This window comes from Myotis lucifugus, unplaced genomic scaffold (genome assembly GCF_000147115.1).
Source record: "Myotis lucifugus unplaced genomic scaffold, Myoluc2.0 scaffold_49, whole genome shotgun sequence".
Lineage (NCBI taxonomy): Eukaryota > Metazoa > Chordata > Mammalia > Chiroptera > Vespertilionidae > Myotis > Myotis lucifugus.
In genome coordinates this window covers 3,226,859-3,242,115 of record NW_005871097.1, presented here as the reverse complement: position 1 = coordinate 3,242,115, position 15,257 = coordinate 3,226,859, and the positions used below count along the sequence as shown (strand labels likewise).

The window sequence follows — 15,257 nt, the reverse complement described above, 5'->3', positions numbered from 1 at the left end:
ATTGGCCCAAGTAACTGGTACTAAGCAAAGTAATGAATATGTGTTACCTACCATTCTCCGTGACTGTGGTGGTAGTTTTAAAAATGTTTATCTTAGTTAACAGCCACTGTGCATTGCCTAAGAGACTCAGAGGGAGAACCTTCTGAGCTGTTGAAAGTAGATCCCTGAGTGAGTTTCACAACATGTGGTTAAAGACATCTTTGTGCATTTATTTCCAAGAAGAAACTGATGAGGTTAAATTGCGCTGTTAGAATTTAATTGTAATGAACTTTTCTATAGTCAGAAACAAGTTATTTATTGCAACTTCCTGTGAATCTATAATTACTTCAAAATAAAAAAATCTTTTAAGTTCTCCAACTTCATAGTTAAGGGAGAGGGCCTAGCCTTTACTGTTGGGTGACACTTTTCATAAGTGCACGTGAAGTTAAGCTCTAGTCATTATAGGAGAGCTTGGGTTAACCTTTCTGTATCTGGACCAGAATTGGCAATTTGTCCAATCATTTGTCTATTTGTTTACTTTTTCAACAAATATTTATTGAGTGTTTCCTATTTGATAGGTACTAGGTATACAGCTGTGATCATAATGAACAAAATTTCTTACCCTCATGGACCTTATTTTATAGTGAGAGTGGGGTGGGAGATAAGATTTATAGAGTACTAGTGGCCCGGTACATGAAATTCATGCACATTAGAAGGGGATTAATTAGAGGAAATATTTTAATATTGCTATTTGCCCTTTTTCTATAATAGAAGTGTCAGAGATGAAAGAAAATTAGTAAAATGTATATAAAAATCTTCCTCCTGTCAGAGTCTGGGGTGCACCACGGGACCCAGAGTCAAGTCCCCGCCCACCCACATGCGCCTCAAAATTGCGTGAGACCCAGACCTAGCTGGCTCTCCCCCATTGGGCTAGATCCAGACCCGGCCAGTCCCACCCTGTCAAGCCCCACTGGGTCGGGGGCATGGCCTGAGGTCCCTCAGCCTGGTGCCAGGGTTGGGTCGTGGCCTGAGGTCCCCTGTCAAGCCCCACGGGTGCGGGGGGGAGTGCAGCCTCAGGTCCCTGCTGATTGCTTGTTAAGGCTTGTTATGGGAACTCTGCCTCCGCTGTGGGCACAGCCATCTTTGTGGCGGAGTGACAATCAATTTGCATATTCCCTCTTTATTATATAGGATAATATAGTATGGTTTAATGTGAAAAAATAGCTGAGCTCCATCTCCTTTTCTAGCTCTCTTTCTTTATTCCTCATTTAGCAGTTTTCCTCTAGACCTCTTTTCTCTTCACTCTCCTTACCTCCTCCTCAGAACCTCCTCTTTTCTCTTCACTCTCTTATATCCTCCTCAGAATCTCCTTCAAACCAATGAAAGATAAACTCCTGTTAACCAAATATAGAAAGATGGATATAAAGATGCATCCATGTGCTGTCCCTGTAGATAGTCTGCATGGACAACCAAATTATAATTAGAAAGTTGTTTGGGCTTAGAATCTTCTCATGTCATTAGATGGTCAAATTGCAAAACAAAGATGCTTCCATCTTCAATGCAGGAATGGCTGTGGTTCTGCCATGGACAGTGTGGTTTAGTGGTTAAAGCACTGGCCCATGCACCAAAGGATTGTGAGTTTGATTGCAAGTGACCTGGGTTGCAGGTTCAATCCCTGGCCTCAGTTAGAGCACACGCGGAGGCAACTAATTGATGTGTCTCTCTTACATTGATGTTTCTCTCTCTCTCTTCTCCTCTCTCTCATCCTTCCTACTCCCCTCCACTCTCTCTAAAAATCAATGGGAAAAATATCCTTGAGTGAGGATTAACAAAACAAAACAAAAAATGGAATGGCTGTGGTTGGGACTGCACAGGTCTGTCTTTACTTTGGGCCTTGCTTGAAGGATAGATTAGTTAGGTTAACAGCTACTATAACAAACGTGCCCCACTTTTTAAAAAAATATATATTTTATTGATTTTTTACAGAGAGGAAGGGAGAGAGATAGAGAGTTAGAAACATCGATGAGAGAGAAACATCGATCAGCTGCCTCCTGCACACCCCCTACTGGGATGTGCCTGCAACCAAGGTACATGCCTTTGACCGGAATCAAACCTGGGACCTTTCAGTCCGCAGGCCGACGCTCTATCCACTGAGCCAAACCGGTTAGGAACTTTTTAATTATTTACCCACAATAGGTATATTTCTCACTCATCTAACAGGTTGGTAGGTAGCTTTCTGCCACATGGCAATTCAGGCTCCAGAGCTCCTCCTGTCCCGTGACTGTGCCATCTCCCATTCTGTGGGCCAATGGGTAAGGAATGCATAGAGGAGTGCTGCAGGGTGTTAGCCCTGCCTGGAAGTGGTGCAAGTCACTTGTGTTCACATTGCATTGGCCAGAACTCAGTCACATGGCTGTACCTAACTGCAAGGGTGGGGGGCTGGAAAATGTCATTCCTGAGTGGGTAGCCACTCAGTGACAGTTTCTGCTACTCCAGATGGTTTGTTTATTAAGGCACCTAAAATATATTGTTGTAAGGTCATTGCAACCTTGGATGAAATGGCTGGACTCACAGGCAGCAATTACAGGATGCTTCCAGGGTGGGATTGTATTCTAAACAGAAATGTTCTATCTTTGAAAAAATATACACACCCTTCTGAAGTTCCCCCTGACAATGCCTCCTTGCAATTCATATTATTCAACTATGCTGAATTTTACGATACTTCAGGGGTAAATGTCAACTTTGGGGATTTTATTAATAGTATTATTTTTTAATGAGTCTTTTGAAGTCCCTTTCATTATAAACAGCCTGTTTTCCCCAGAGATAATAACTTACAGTGCAAAATATTTGCATTTCACTTGAAACAAAACCAAGGGTTTGAATGTTTTAAATATAAGCAAATCTAATTCTCTTGCGTCTAGAGAAACTGTATAATGAACCATATGTTTGTGACTTAAGCAGACAGATGTAGACAATTTCTTTCTCTCTCCTTTTATTTTTTCTTAAAAATGCTGGCAGAGCTCAAAATTGGCACCAAGCAGCATATATCTCCACCCAGCCAACCAAACCACTGGAGCTGGAGCTGAAATGGGGGAGGTCTTTTAGGGCGCATGCAAAACTGGAGCTTTTCTTGGTTTTGGCTTCTACTTGGAAGCTCAAGGGTCCACAGTTCACCCAGCCCTGTTTTTCAATGCCTTCAATCTTTGCAATTAGACATTTTGTCTTAGGTGACTGACTTTGTCTGAAAAGTTAGGTTGATTTTTGTGGTTGACTTTGGGTTCATTTGGAGATGGTTCCATATCTCCGGTCCTGCAACGAGATGGCCCCCTAGCTGCTGACAGAAAGGTTCCGAGCTGCCATCCCACTGCTAGAATGGGCCTTCCTCTGGTGGTGGCCATAGGCTTTTTTCTCTTACTCCTCTCATAGCCCTCCCTACCCTGAGGTCACCTTGACCTCTGGTCGGGGTTACTGATATGGCCTTAACTAGTCATTTTACCTTTAGTCTTAAAAATATTTTCATTGATTTCAGAGAGGAAGGGAGAGGGAGAGAGAGAGAAACATCAGTGATGATAGAGAATCATTTATTGGCTACCTCCTGCCTGTTATTTGGGATCGAGCCCAAAACCTGGGCATGTGCCCTTGATTGGAATTGAACTCAGGACCCTTCAGTCCACAGGCCAACACTATCCACTGAGCCAAACCAGCTAGGGCTTACCTTTAGTCTTTTCTCCTCCAATCTCCTCACTGAAGTGTTCTTTCTGTAACTCAAATCTGATTATTTCAGTGTCTTAATACTTATCTGTGGCTCCCTATTTTCTAGATATAGTCTAAACCCCTTAACCTGGTGCACCTGGGCCTTTGTAATCTGGGAACCTGCTTTCTGTTTGGACCATCTTGAGGCAATTCCACTAATATCCTCTCTGCACTGGCAGCCTAGTCTTTCTATATGTAGCCCAACCAAGCTACTTTCAGGAGATGGCTATTTTCTCTTGCTAGTATATATTGGGTGTTTTGCAAATGCTGTTCAGTTTTCTTGCTTTGCCATGAATGTTCTATAGCAGTGGTTCTCAACCTTCCTAATGCCGCGACCCTTTAATACAGTTCCTTATGTTGTGGTGACCCCCAATTTCATTGTTACAAATTGAACATAATTAAAGCATAGTGATTAATCACAAAAACAATATGTAATTATATATGTGTTTTCCGATGGTTTTAGGTGACCCCTGTGAAAGGGTCGTTCGACCCCCAAAGGGGTTGTGACCCATAGGTTGAGAACCGCTGGTCTATAGCATTGCTTTTCAAACTTGACTGTGGTTTGAATCACCCGAAGGGCTTGTTAAATCACAGATTCCTGGGCCCCGGTCCCAGAGCCACACCAGCCACTGTGCTTTTAAACAGAGGAATCAATCACTTTCTTCTGTCCATTCCTGATTCCTGCTGTCAGAATAGATCCGAGAGACCTGCTAAGCCACTGACGCCACTCAGGAGTGAGGTTACGTTGGAGAGGAAGTAGAGTGAGCAGTGGTCCTGGAATTTGTGAAAGAACAAACATGGGTTGACATTAACAACAGCAACTGAATACGGCATCTTCAGTTCCTGGAGGGAAGGAATGAATTCCATGGGAGTAGTAGTTTCCATGTCAGAACCAGAGAATACAGCAGTCAACAGCCTGCACGGAGTTATCCGCACCTTCATTCCCAGGACAGCAGTGGCACAGAGCTTTCCACCTTGTCCCACAAGCTTTGTGAACTATCTCTGCCTGCTTAAATTGTTCATTCATAGATGGTTATTCTTGTCTCACCTGTCCGTGCCCAGCTTTTTAGGTTCCTTTACTCCAGCTGTTCCTGTCAGTGTTGACCTGGAGGGCAGAGCTCCTGTGAGCTCTACACATTACCATCTGGCCAGGAACACAGTCCAGCACAGCACTACCTCCATCCTGGGTTCTGCCCCCTGAACTGCTCAGACATCTGGGCTTCTTCAGAAAGTGCTACCTGGAACATTTGAGTTTGGTTCTGGAATCTGGTTGGAGCATTTTGGAAAGTTGTGTGGTCCATCAGGTGCTCAGACTGATTTTTGATCTTCCTTGCTTTCTTTATTTATATTGTTTGTTTCTTACCAGAATGAATAGGGGGTTTCTGAAAACAATTCAGATGGAAGCAACCCAATTAAAAAAAAAGCTCAATATGCCAGAGCCTGGCTTTGAACAACAGATGAGAAAGAGGGCAGGTGCCCCGGCTGGTGTGGCTAAGTTGGTTGAGCATTGTCCCATGCACTGAGAGGTCGCTGGTTCGATTCCTGGTCAGGGCACATGCTCAGGTTGCAGGCTCAATCCCAGGTAGGGGGTAGCCGATCAATGTTTCCCTCTCTCATCCATGTTTCACCCCCTCTCCCTTCCTCTTTCTCTGAAATCAATAAAAACATATATATTTTAAAGAGGGCAGATATTTGCTGACTGCAGGGGCTCATTGAAGGGTATGGGTTCCTCTCTTAAGTCTTCTAACCCTCATTTTCCTCATGGGGTAAAGGACAATGACACCTGCTTTTTCTACCTCTCAAATGTTTTGAGATGCTGTATGAGATCAGGATGTGTGAAATGCTTTGTAAATTTCAAAGCACTCTGAATTTAGGGTATTGACTTAATGGATAGTGGCTTCCAGGGCATTTAAAAATGGTTTGATTTACATTTAGTAAAAACTCGCCTAGTATAAAAACTTCAAAGGTGACATCTCAAGGTTATATCACAGCTCAAAGTTTTATAGTCTCCTGTCTTCTCAGACTGTCATCAGAGGAGAGCCAGGTGTTTCTGGGAAGAATTACTTACTGGAATGGGGTGTGTGTGTTGTGGGGAAATGGGGTGGAGATGGTCCGCTGCCTTTTCTAGGGATAGTGAATACAGTGGCCTCCTAATTATTCCTTGATAGTGTGTTCATAAGTGGCAACCTGGTAGCTTATTTGCAATAAAACTTTTTCTTTCCTAGTCTCTTTTGTCCTAAAGGTTTACTCTCCTTGTGTTCACCTCTTGGTTCCATGAAGGTATCCCTTTGTAGTAGCACCTTAGCCTTAGAGTAGATGGGAGGGATAGAGCAAAGCCCTGGGCGCCTCCTCCCAGAATCACCATTTTTGCTTCTTTTCCCACACCATACACAAGCTTTGTTTTCTTCTGCACCATTTCTCTGGGTCTCTGTATCCTTAAAACCTCAACTTTGGCTTGCACGCCCCCTAGTGGCATGTCTGATGCACCCCTGTTACTCCATTTGTTGTGGTACCATCATAGCTCTCCTTTCTATTCAGCTCTACTACTAAATATTAACCCCAATTCATAAATGCCGGATGAGAGCTTGGGTGATCCTTACTTGCCACTTAAGTAGGACCTGGGAGGTGGGATTTGAATTGGAACTTTTGATTCTCAGATTTATACAGTGGGAATGCATCAGAAAAAAGGATGATATGGTTATAGCTTTTCTAAAGATTTACTTTTTGTGTTTTAAAAAAGAATCGGTTATTTTACTATCTACTCAGCTATTGAAAATCAAAATATGGCAAATAATTTTTTTACCCTCCTTCATTACATTGGAAACACTTTCATCACTCACAAAGTATTCAGTATTTCACTACAAAAATATAAAGCATGATGTCTGCCCTTCAGAAGTTTACATTCTAGTTACATGGTGTTTAAATTATTCCCTTGAGGAAAAAATTGAGTATAATGCACGATAACTTTTATTGATATTTAATATATCTACTTCATCTCACTAAAGAGAGATGCTCTGAGCATTTGCTTATTTATTTTTAAAGTCCTTTTCAGTGGAGAGAGAACCACAAGATAACAGTAATTACCCGGATGAACCGTGGAGGATAACAGAAGAGCAGCGGGAGTACTATGTCAATCAGTTCCGATCCCTTCAGCCAGACCCAAGTTCCTTCATTTCAGGTAATGAAGTCTGACAGGTGAGAATGTGGGTTCCAGGTTATTGTCTCATATAAATAACAGTACACATCTTGAGAAATAGTTTACACAAAATGAGTATGACAGCCTTCTGTGAGTTCAATTTATTTCCCTCTAAGATCGAATTTCTTATCAGCTATAAACCATGCAGAAAAGCACTTGGCAATGACATTTAGAAAAAATTATGTTTCCGTTTCAGAGGGTTAAATCAGAATTTGGTCTGGACCTTGTGATTTAATAGCTGGAGCAGTTTTTGAAATGATAGAGTGTGGCACCAAGGCAACATCTTTAATTGCTTACTCATTATATTAGAGTTAGAGAAAGATGTAGTATAACCTTCTACAGCTAGCATTACAGTCTCCTTATGTTATATATGCCTTAGAAGTTCAAATTCATGCTCGTTTTCTTTGGCTCAAGACTTTCTCCTTTGGTTTTTTGGAGAGAAATTAAAATATGGGAGGAAAATTGGCCAGCATTTTTATGTCCACATCTCAGTTCTTTTGGGCTGTCTTCAGAAATATGTATTCCTGTTGCATTCTCATGTAAAATTCAAGCTGAGAGGAATTGATTTAATTCCTCTGTGCCTACATTTTACTGGGGTGAAGTCTAATCAAACAGTGAAATAATAGAGACTGGAATAAAAATTCATAAAACTTTCTTTTAGTACTTTAATTTTGTAGAATAACAATATGTCCTTGATAATTGTAACCTGACATTGAAGTGAGGACTAAGACTAATTTTCTCTTGTGAAATAAGGTGTGTAATCGAAATGTACTTGTAAAGATGCGACCATCATTTTCTGATTGATGGTAATGGCTTGATTGAAGGCAGACTATTGTAGAGACAAACAAGTTAATGTTAACAACATGATTTTAAAGAAATAAGCAGGAACAGATTGTATGTACTGACTATTTGCTAACCTTACCCATTGCTTAAGTGAGTTTCTTCATAGTCTATACAAATGATTAGACAAATACAAATAGGTAGCTGTTAGGAATGTTTTTACTTTCTTTAAACTTCTTTATTTTGCAGAATTTCCAATGTAGATATAGCTGGAGTGGCTAGTATAACAAACCCCTATCACACAGCCCCAACAATTTTGTTTTATTTATATCCTCTCTCACCAAAGATGGTTTTGAAGCAATTACCAGATAATTTTGTTTGAAAATGCAGGGTGGGCAAAAGTAGGTTTACAGTTGTGAGTACATGAAACACAGTTTATTATTTATTAATTATTGTATTATTTTCCATACAGACAATTGTAAGCCTATTTTTGCCTATTCCTATATTTCAGGATGTATCTCTAAAGATAAGGCCTCTTTTAAAAATATAACCACAGCCCTAGCTGGTTTGGCTCAGTGGATAGAGCATCAGCCTTCGGACTGAAGGGTCCTGGGATCGATTCCGGTCAAGGGCACATGCCGGGTTGCGTGCTCAATCACCAGTAGGGGGCGTGCAGCAGGTAGCCAATCAATGATTCTCTCTCATCCTTGATGTTTCTATCTCTCTCCCTCTCCCTTCCTCTCTAAAATCAATTAAAAATATATAAAAGAGTTCTCTTTAAGAAAAGAATAAAAATATAACCACAATTCATTGGCACACATTAAAATAGAAGAACATGAATTCCTTAATATTATCAAGTTGTCATTGTTCAGATTTCCCTGATTATCATACAAATGCCTTTAAAAATATATTCTTATTGATTTCAGAGAGGAAGGGAGAGGGAGAGATAGAAACATCAATGATGAGAGAGAATCATTGATTGGCTGCCTGCTGCAGGCCCCACACTGGGGGTCAAGCCTGCAACCTGGGTGGTGACCTCCTGGTTCATAGGTTGATGCTCAACCACTGAGCCACAACGGTCAGGCAGGTCTACCCATTTTTATATTGGGTTACTCATCTTTATTTTGCAAAGATCTATATGTATTTGGTGTGCTACTATTATATCCCTGATATATCAATGCTGTGTGTAACTCTTGAGAGTTCTGAGAAAATTGAGAGAATGAGGAGAGAAGTGAGAAATCTGAGAAAATTGAGAGAATGAGGAGAGAAGCAAGAGATCTGAGACTGAGAGATTTCTTATAATAACAAGTCTGAATTCATGTTTTGCTGTTTGACTGCTGACAACTTTTAAGCCTCCCCTCTCCCTTGTGTGCCTCTCATGTGACTCCCCAGCAAGGTATGAAAATAGCTGCAGAGAACAAGGAAAGGAGGCTGGCTTGGAGTTTCTATGGTGGTTGAGGGTGGAGCTGCGCTGGAGGGTTCCAACTCATGGTTTGAACCTTTGTCAGTTCCAAAGGAGGGAGTACTGGGGCTTTCTTATTAGCTTCCCTTTTTGGCAGGGAGCAGCCATAGCACAACTGAACTTGTTAGCAGTCGGCTCCCCTATGGGCTCCAGCTAACCTCTCTGGGACACCATAGTACAACAGCCTCTACTCTCTGAAGACCAATCCAGGTCTCTCACTTTGGGTTCCGGCCTAGTGTGATTTGAAGAAGGATATCAAGGGGGATAAAGAAGAACAACATGAGGGGACATTGTCTATAGCTGGTAAATAGGCTTTCAAGACATTTCTGACAAACGTTTGACATTGATGGCCAACAGCCATATGTCAGCATTATTTTCAGGCTACTTTTGGGGAGAAGGCTTATTGGTTTATAGGGTCCTTTGCTTTTGATCCTTAATGAGCTATCAAAGGAAAATAAGTCTGCTTTAGAGTCCATTATAATTAATTGTTTTAAGGCCAATTAGAAGACTTGTCATTGCCATGGAATGACTTTTGACTTTATCTGCTTAACATAGAGCTTGGGGCTTTGATTTGACTATTCTTTGTGTTAGAATTGAAGCTTTTGAGCTATGAAATTGTTTTTAGAGTTGAAAGCATAAAAATTTCAATCTCAATAATGGTTGGGTCCAACATTTTAAGTGTAGGTGGGACTTTAGTGCAGCTTTGTTAACATGTAAAATGGAATGACTACCTCATTTAAATTGATATTGGCAAATTTACAATGATTAAAGAAAGTAGCAGAAGGTTCCTGGATAAGTTTCTTAAAGAGCCACCAAAGAGCTTAAATCTCACCAAAACTCTTTCCCAATAGGCCTGTCTTATGTCTGTGTGATAAGATTAATGGTGATTTTTTATTTTTTGCTATTTTTTACCATGATTGTGTATTGCATTTTTATTAAAAGTGCTTGACAGATTTTTACTTTAATAATTTTGAAATTTGTCTTTTTAATTTTTAGTAAAATTTTGCACACTTTCAGTAAAAGTGAAGCAGGAATTAATTCATATAATTTACATGTCATAATAAGTGTTATGTCTTTGCTTCTTTGCCCTATTCTAATTTATATATTCTTTTAAAAGCTGTTCACATATTGCTTTTAGACACATGATTTGTATTTGCTTTAATGAATAAATGTTGTATTTGTGGTAGAGATTGTTGAAAGAAAAAATGGTGATTCATTGACATTAAATATAAAAGCTGCTCTAGATATTAATTAATGATTTATTTAAACAATGGCTGTTGACAGGTTCAGTGGCCAAGAACTTCTTCACCAAATCAAAGCTTTCCATTCCAGAACTCTCCTATATATGGTAAGTACAATTAATGCCATATGGCATGATATAGTCATCCATATTCATTCTTTAGTTCCTACTGTTGCATTTTAAAGGTCTTATTTCTTGAATGTTTTTTTTAACAGACTAAGAGAGTGAATAGCATTTAAGTTTTTCTTGCTGTGAAAATTAAATAAGTTATATGAAAATCACAATGAACAGTATCTGGCACATACTGCATATTGTATGTATTAGCTATTATTTTACAAAGTAATTTTCTAGTTATTATCTTCATCTAGATCCCTTTTCAGTGTAAGCCAGCGGTTCTCAACCTGTGGGTCACGACCCCTTTGGCGGTCGAACGACCCTTTCACAGGGGTTGCCTAAGACCATCCTGCATATCAGATATTTACATTAAGATTCATTACAGTAGCAACATTACAGTTATGAAGTAGCAACGAAAATAATTTTATGGTTGGGTCACAGCATGAGGAACTGTATTTAAAGGGCCAGAAGGTTGAGAACCACTGGACTCTAAGCGATTGTGTGGGCATATGAGAATTTCCATTTTGTGTATTTTATTTTCAGATTTTTTCTGCTTGGTGTGATGCAAGTAACCAAAGGACCTTGAAAAGCTATTCTTTATAATATTTTATGAGGCCAGATGAAATGTCTTGGAATTAAGTTAAATTTGACTATTCTAGCTGCCTATAAATTTGGCTGGTGTTTATCAGCTGGACTCTAGCTTTATCAGCTGGACTCTAGCTTAGAATTGCAGCTGTGGAGTGTATAGTACCTTGCTGCTTAGCTGGACACAGCCCTGACTCCAAAGGGCTGTGCTGGGACAGTCCAGATGGCTCCATTTGCATTTATGAAAACGCTTGGTGCCTCCATAAACTCCCAGCTGTGTGTGGGCTGTTCTTCCTCGTGACTGGGCAGGAGACTGTGCTGCTATAAATATATAATTAAAACATTGGAATATTTATGTAAAACTTTTTTTCACGAGATTCACAAAAATTATGATATCATTTTGTCATGTTTTGTGCATTTTATTGGAAAAATATTGCAATAATCCTTGTGCATGCCAATGTACCTAGGACCCTGAGCTAGATTTATTCACCAGCAATATATTCTAGTGTAATTTTTTTACAACAAGCCTTATGTTAGATTTTAAAGCTAGAGGAAAAAAGAAATTATCATTTTTAGAAGAATACAATCTGTTTTGGCAAAATTCCCAGTCTTACCATAATTGGCATGAGTCTTCCTATCTTTTTGTGGGGACATATACATAAAAGCTGAATGATATTCTCTCCATTCAGCGTTGGCAGCAGTCCCCTTTGCCTGGGAGCTGCTATTTCAGGGCTGGTACATATTAAATATTTGGGGGAGAAGGATGAGAATGGAGCTTACCTTCAATATTCGTTCTTTCAAATAGTAACACATTTCTAGTACATTTTTATGTCTTATGTCTTTACTTGTTCTAACAAGTATACTTGTCTCTGTACACTTGAGACGGGTTGAGCTTAGAAGGTCTTAGTTACTTTGGCAAATAGGTTTCTCCTGTGCTGAGTAAATAGGTCTGTGCCTTTCAGTGGGAAACAATGACCGAAGCAAAGATAAGCCTGTTCAAGACTCTCCCTTTCTTCCTTTCTGTTTTATCTGTTTCCAGCCTTCCCTAGTTGCTAGTTTTATCTGAAAACATAATTCAACCAGTATTTATTGAGCTTACTTATATTTTCCCAGGAGAGGATTCTCAAGCAAAATTTTGATACAACATTTGTGTGACTTGAAAAGTTCAAGGTTTTTCCTTACAGCTGAAAAAAATGAAGTGCTCATTCCTGAGCTCCAGTAACTATATAATGGCCGGGACCACTGTAAAAGGGCCAGGGCCAGCCCTTCCTCTTACTGTTTTGAGCACCAAGTCAGGAGCTCTTTACATCACACACTTACTGAATGGCTGTCAACTGTGGAATTCCGGGCAGCATTTAACTTTTTGTGCCATATATGCTTGTCTTGTATACTTAGAGTTGTAAAACAGACCTATCAGAGACCAGAAGAACTTAAATTTTTATTTATAAAGTACTATTGATACCAGTGCTGTCATACTTTTTCTTCCTCCAAATGGCCCCCTGAGATTTCACATGGGTTTGGGGACTTTGCAGGGTCAAAGAAGCATTCAGGAACCCCTGGGAATTTGTGTCTGCATGTCTGGGGCTCAGTAAATTTTCCTCTAAGCCCAGTATGAGGTACTCATGACATCTTTTATATTTAGGGAACTTAGTGATGCTGACTGCGATGGAGCCCTGACCCTGCCTGAGTTCTGTGCTGCCTTTCATCTCATTGTGGCCCGGAAGAACGGCTATCCACTGCCCGAGGGCCTCCCTCCAACTCTGCAGCCAGAGTACCTGCAAGCAGGTAAGGGCTCATCCAAAATCTTAAACCCTAGACATTTTCCATCCGGCCTTACAAGAAACTTTTGTTTCTTAAATGGTGTCCAGGTAATTTGGGGAGTCCCTGGAATCTACAGTTATTGTCCTTCAACTGATATTAGACATTTTGCATCTTATAATATGAGTAATAGGGATGATCTGAGTGTGAGTCATCTGTTATTTTCATTCTAGTACTCTCTAGTCTAGATGGATTTGAACCAAAGTCACTTGCCCTTTCATGAAAATTGTGGCAAAGGCAAGTACTAAATCTCCCAGCTGATATAAAATGAAGAGGAAGATCTTCCTATACAGCCAAGTGCTGACATGGCATTTTTAGGCACGTCCCAGTGTCTCCTAGTGGCCTTGGGCAAGGAACTGAAATAGAACTGTTATACATAATGAAAAAGTTAAAAAAAATTACATAAGCAATGAAATCTGCAAAGTGCCATAATCTTAAATATACACTTGATGAATTTTTACATATATATGCATCCATGTAACTACAATCAGATAATGATTTAGAAAATTCCAGCACACCAGAAGGTTGGAATAGAATTGTGTGGGGAGCTGATATAGGGTTAAGCCTCGGACTGACCTGTGGGCAAAGTCATAAACAATTCCCAGCTTAGAGGGCACAGTCCTCTTAGCATAATTAGGCTTGACCTTATGACACTCCCTAGATCTTACTCGGGAAGCTAATGGGCTGAGGGAAGTGCACAAGAACAAAAACAAGTGAAACTTACAAGAACAAAAACAAGTGAAACTTACAAGAACAAAAACAAGTGAAACTCACAAGAACAGTGTAAACAAGTGAAACTTACAAGAACTGTGTAACTATGGAAACCACTACCTTGTTTACCGCTCACTATAAAATAAAGGCTCAGCTTGCCTTGGGATCTTTCTCTGTGGCCTCAGCCAGGCACAGGGAAGATCCATGGAGACTAAGAAAGCTAGAGAGTTCTGAACGCTGTCTCTGTGTAAAACATTCTTCGCCGACTCCGTCCACACCTTTGGGGAACCCCTGGACCGCTGGGGCTGGCCCCCAGCATATGGCGCCCGAACAGGGGGGCTGGCCCCCAGCAGAGTTGCCTTTCTCATTAATAAAACAGTTACTCCACAAACCCTTTGGATAGGAAATATATCCAACATTTATATCAATTCCTTCAGAAGATTGGACAAATTAGCAGTTTCTCTTGCCCCTTTCAGAGGCAGTGGGCAGTGATCTTATTTCTATTACTCAGAGAAGTATAGCTTCCATCAAAAGGGTCCAGAAACATCTGGTGCTTTCAACAAACTTTCTCACTTTTTAGGCAGGCAAGGTCTTTTCAAAACACGAGAGCTAGTCATGGATGATTATTGACAAGAGGAAGTAGTGTCAAAAGAAAATGTGATTAGTCATTAATAGAGTATAAGTTTTGTAGTTAGATCTGGAAAAGGCCTTAGATGACCTTATCTTGTCCCCTCCTCATACCATATTCAAAGTGGTCAATGACTTATCTGAATCAATCTTGGGGTCTCTGACTCTGAAATAAAAAGTCTGTCATTTTCTGTATTAGGTAGTGGGAGGGTGGAGGGGGTTGAACTGAGACTTGAAGGGAAGAGACCATGTATGTGACTGATGCCAGTGACAGGTAAACATGTTAGGAAAGAGTGACCCATTCTGGGATCTTCCCCAAATGCCCCCATAAAATATATGAAGGGGAGGCTTCAGAGAGCAAAAGTTACTACCCATTTCAGAGCTCTGGCTTTGCCAATAGCAGCTGCTTTCTGACTACAGCCGGCTGTAACTCTAGCCTGCTACCCTTCCTTGCAGGATGGGGAAGACTTTCAGTGGTCTCCAGGAACTAGTTTGCAATTGGGCAGCATGACAAATTGCTCTATTTCTTCTTTGGTGTCTCTCTTCATCTCTGTTATCCCCAACCCCCCTCTTTTTTCTTCCCCTCTCCACCTCTTCCTCATTTCCCCTTCCCTCTCTCCCCATCCCTCTTTCTTTCTTGGATTGAGGCAAAGAAGCACCAGTATTCCTCGGGCTATCTTGGCAACTGTAACAGACCAAGTGCCTATCAGTAGATGAGTGGATAAAGTGGTGGTACATTCACTCCATGGAATACTATTCTTCAGTAAAAAAGAAGGATCACTCACCCTTTGAGGCAGCATGGAGGGACCTGGAGAGTATTATGATAAGTGAACTAAGTCAGTCAGAGAAAGACAAGTTTCATATGATCTCACTCATATGTGGAATCTAATGAACAAAATAAACTGATGAATAAAATGGATGCAGAGACATAGAAGCATTGAACAGACTGTTGAATATCAGAGGGAAGGTGGGGGAGGGTGGGTGGGTGGGAA

General features: G+C 40.5%; 1 protein-coding gene across 1 annotated transcript in view; it reads left to right on the top strand.

The window, feature by feature from the left end:
- The window catches only part of REPS2 (RALBP1 associated Eps domain containing 2), a 179,263-nt gene that overhangs the window by 79,214 nt on the left and 84,792 nt on the right, over positions 1-15,257 (top strand). Inside the window, exons 9-11 of the mRNA XM_023753740.1 lie at positions 6,775-6,910; positions 10,455-10,518; positions 12,752-12,894. Of these exons, the coding sequence (XP_023609508.1) occupies positions 6,775-6,910; positions 10,455-10,518; positions 12,752-12,894 (343 nt within the window). The remainder of the gene's footprint in view (positions 1-6,774; positions 6,911-10,454; positions 10,519-12,751; positions 12,895-15,257) is intronic.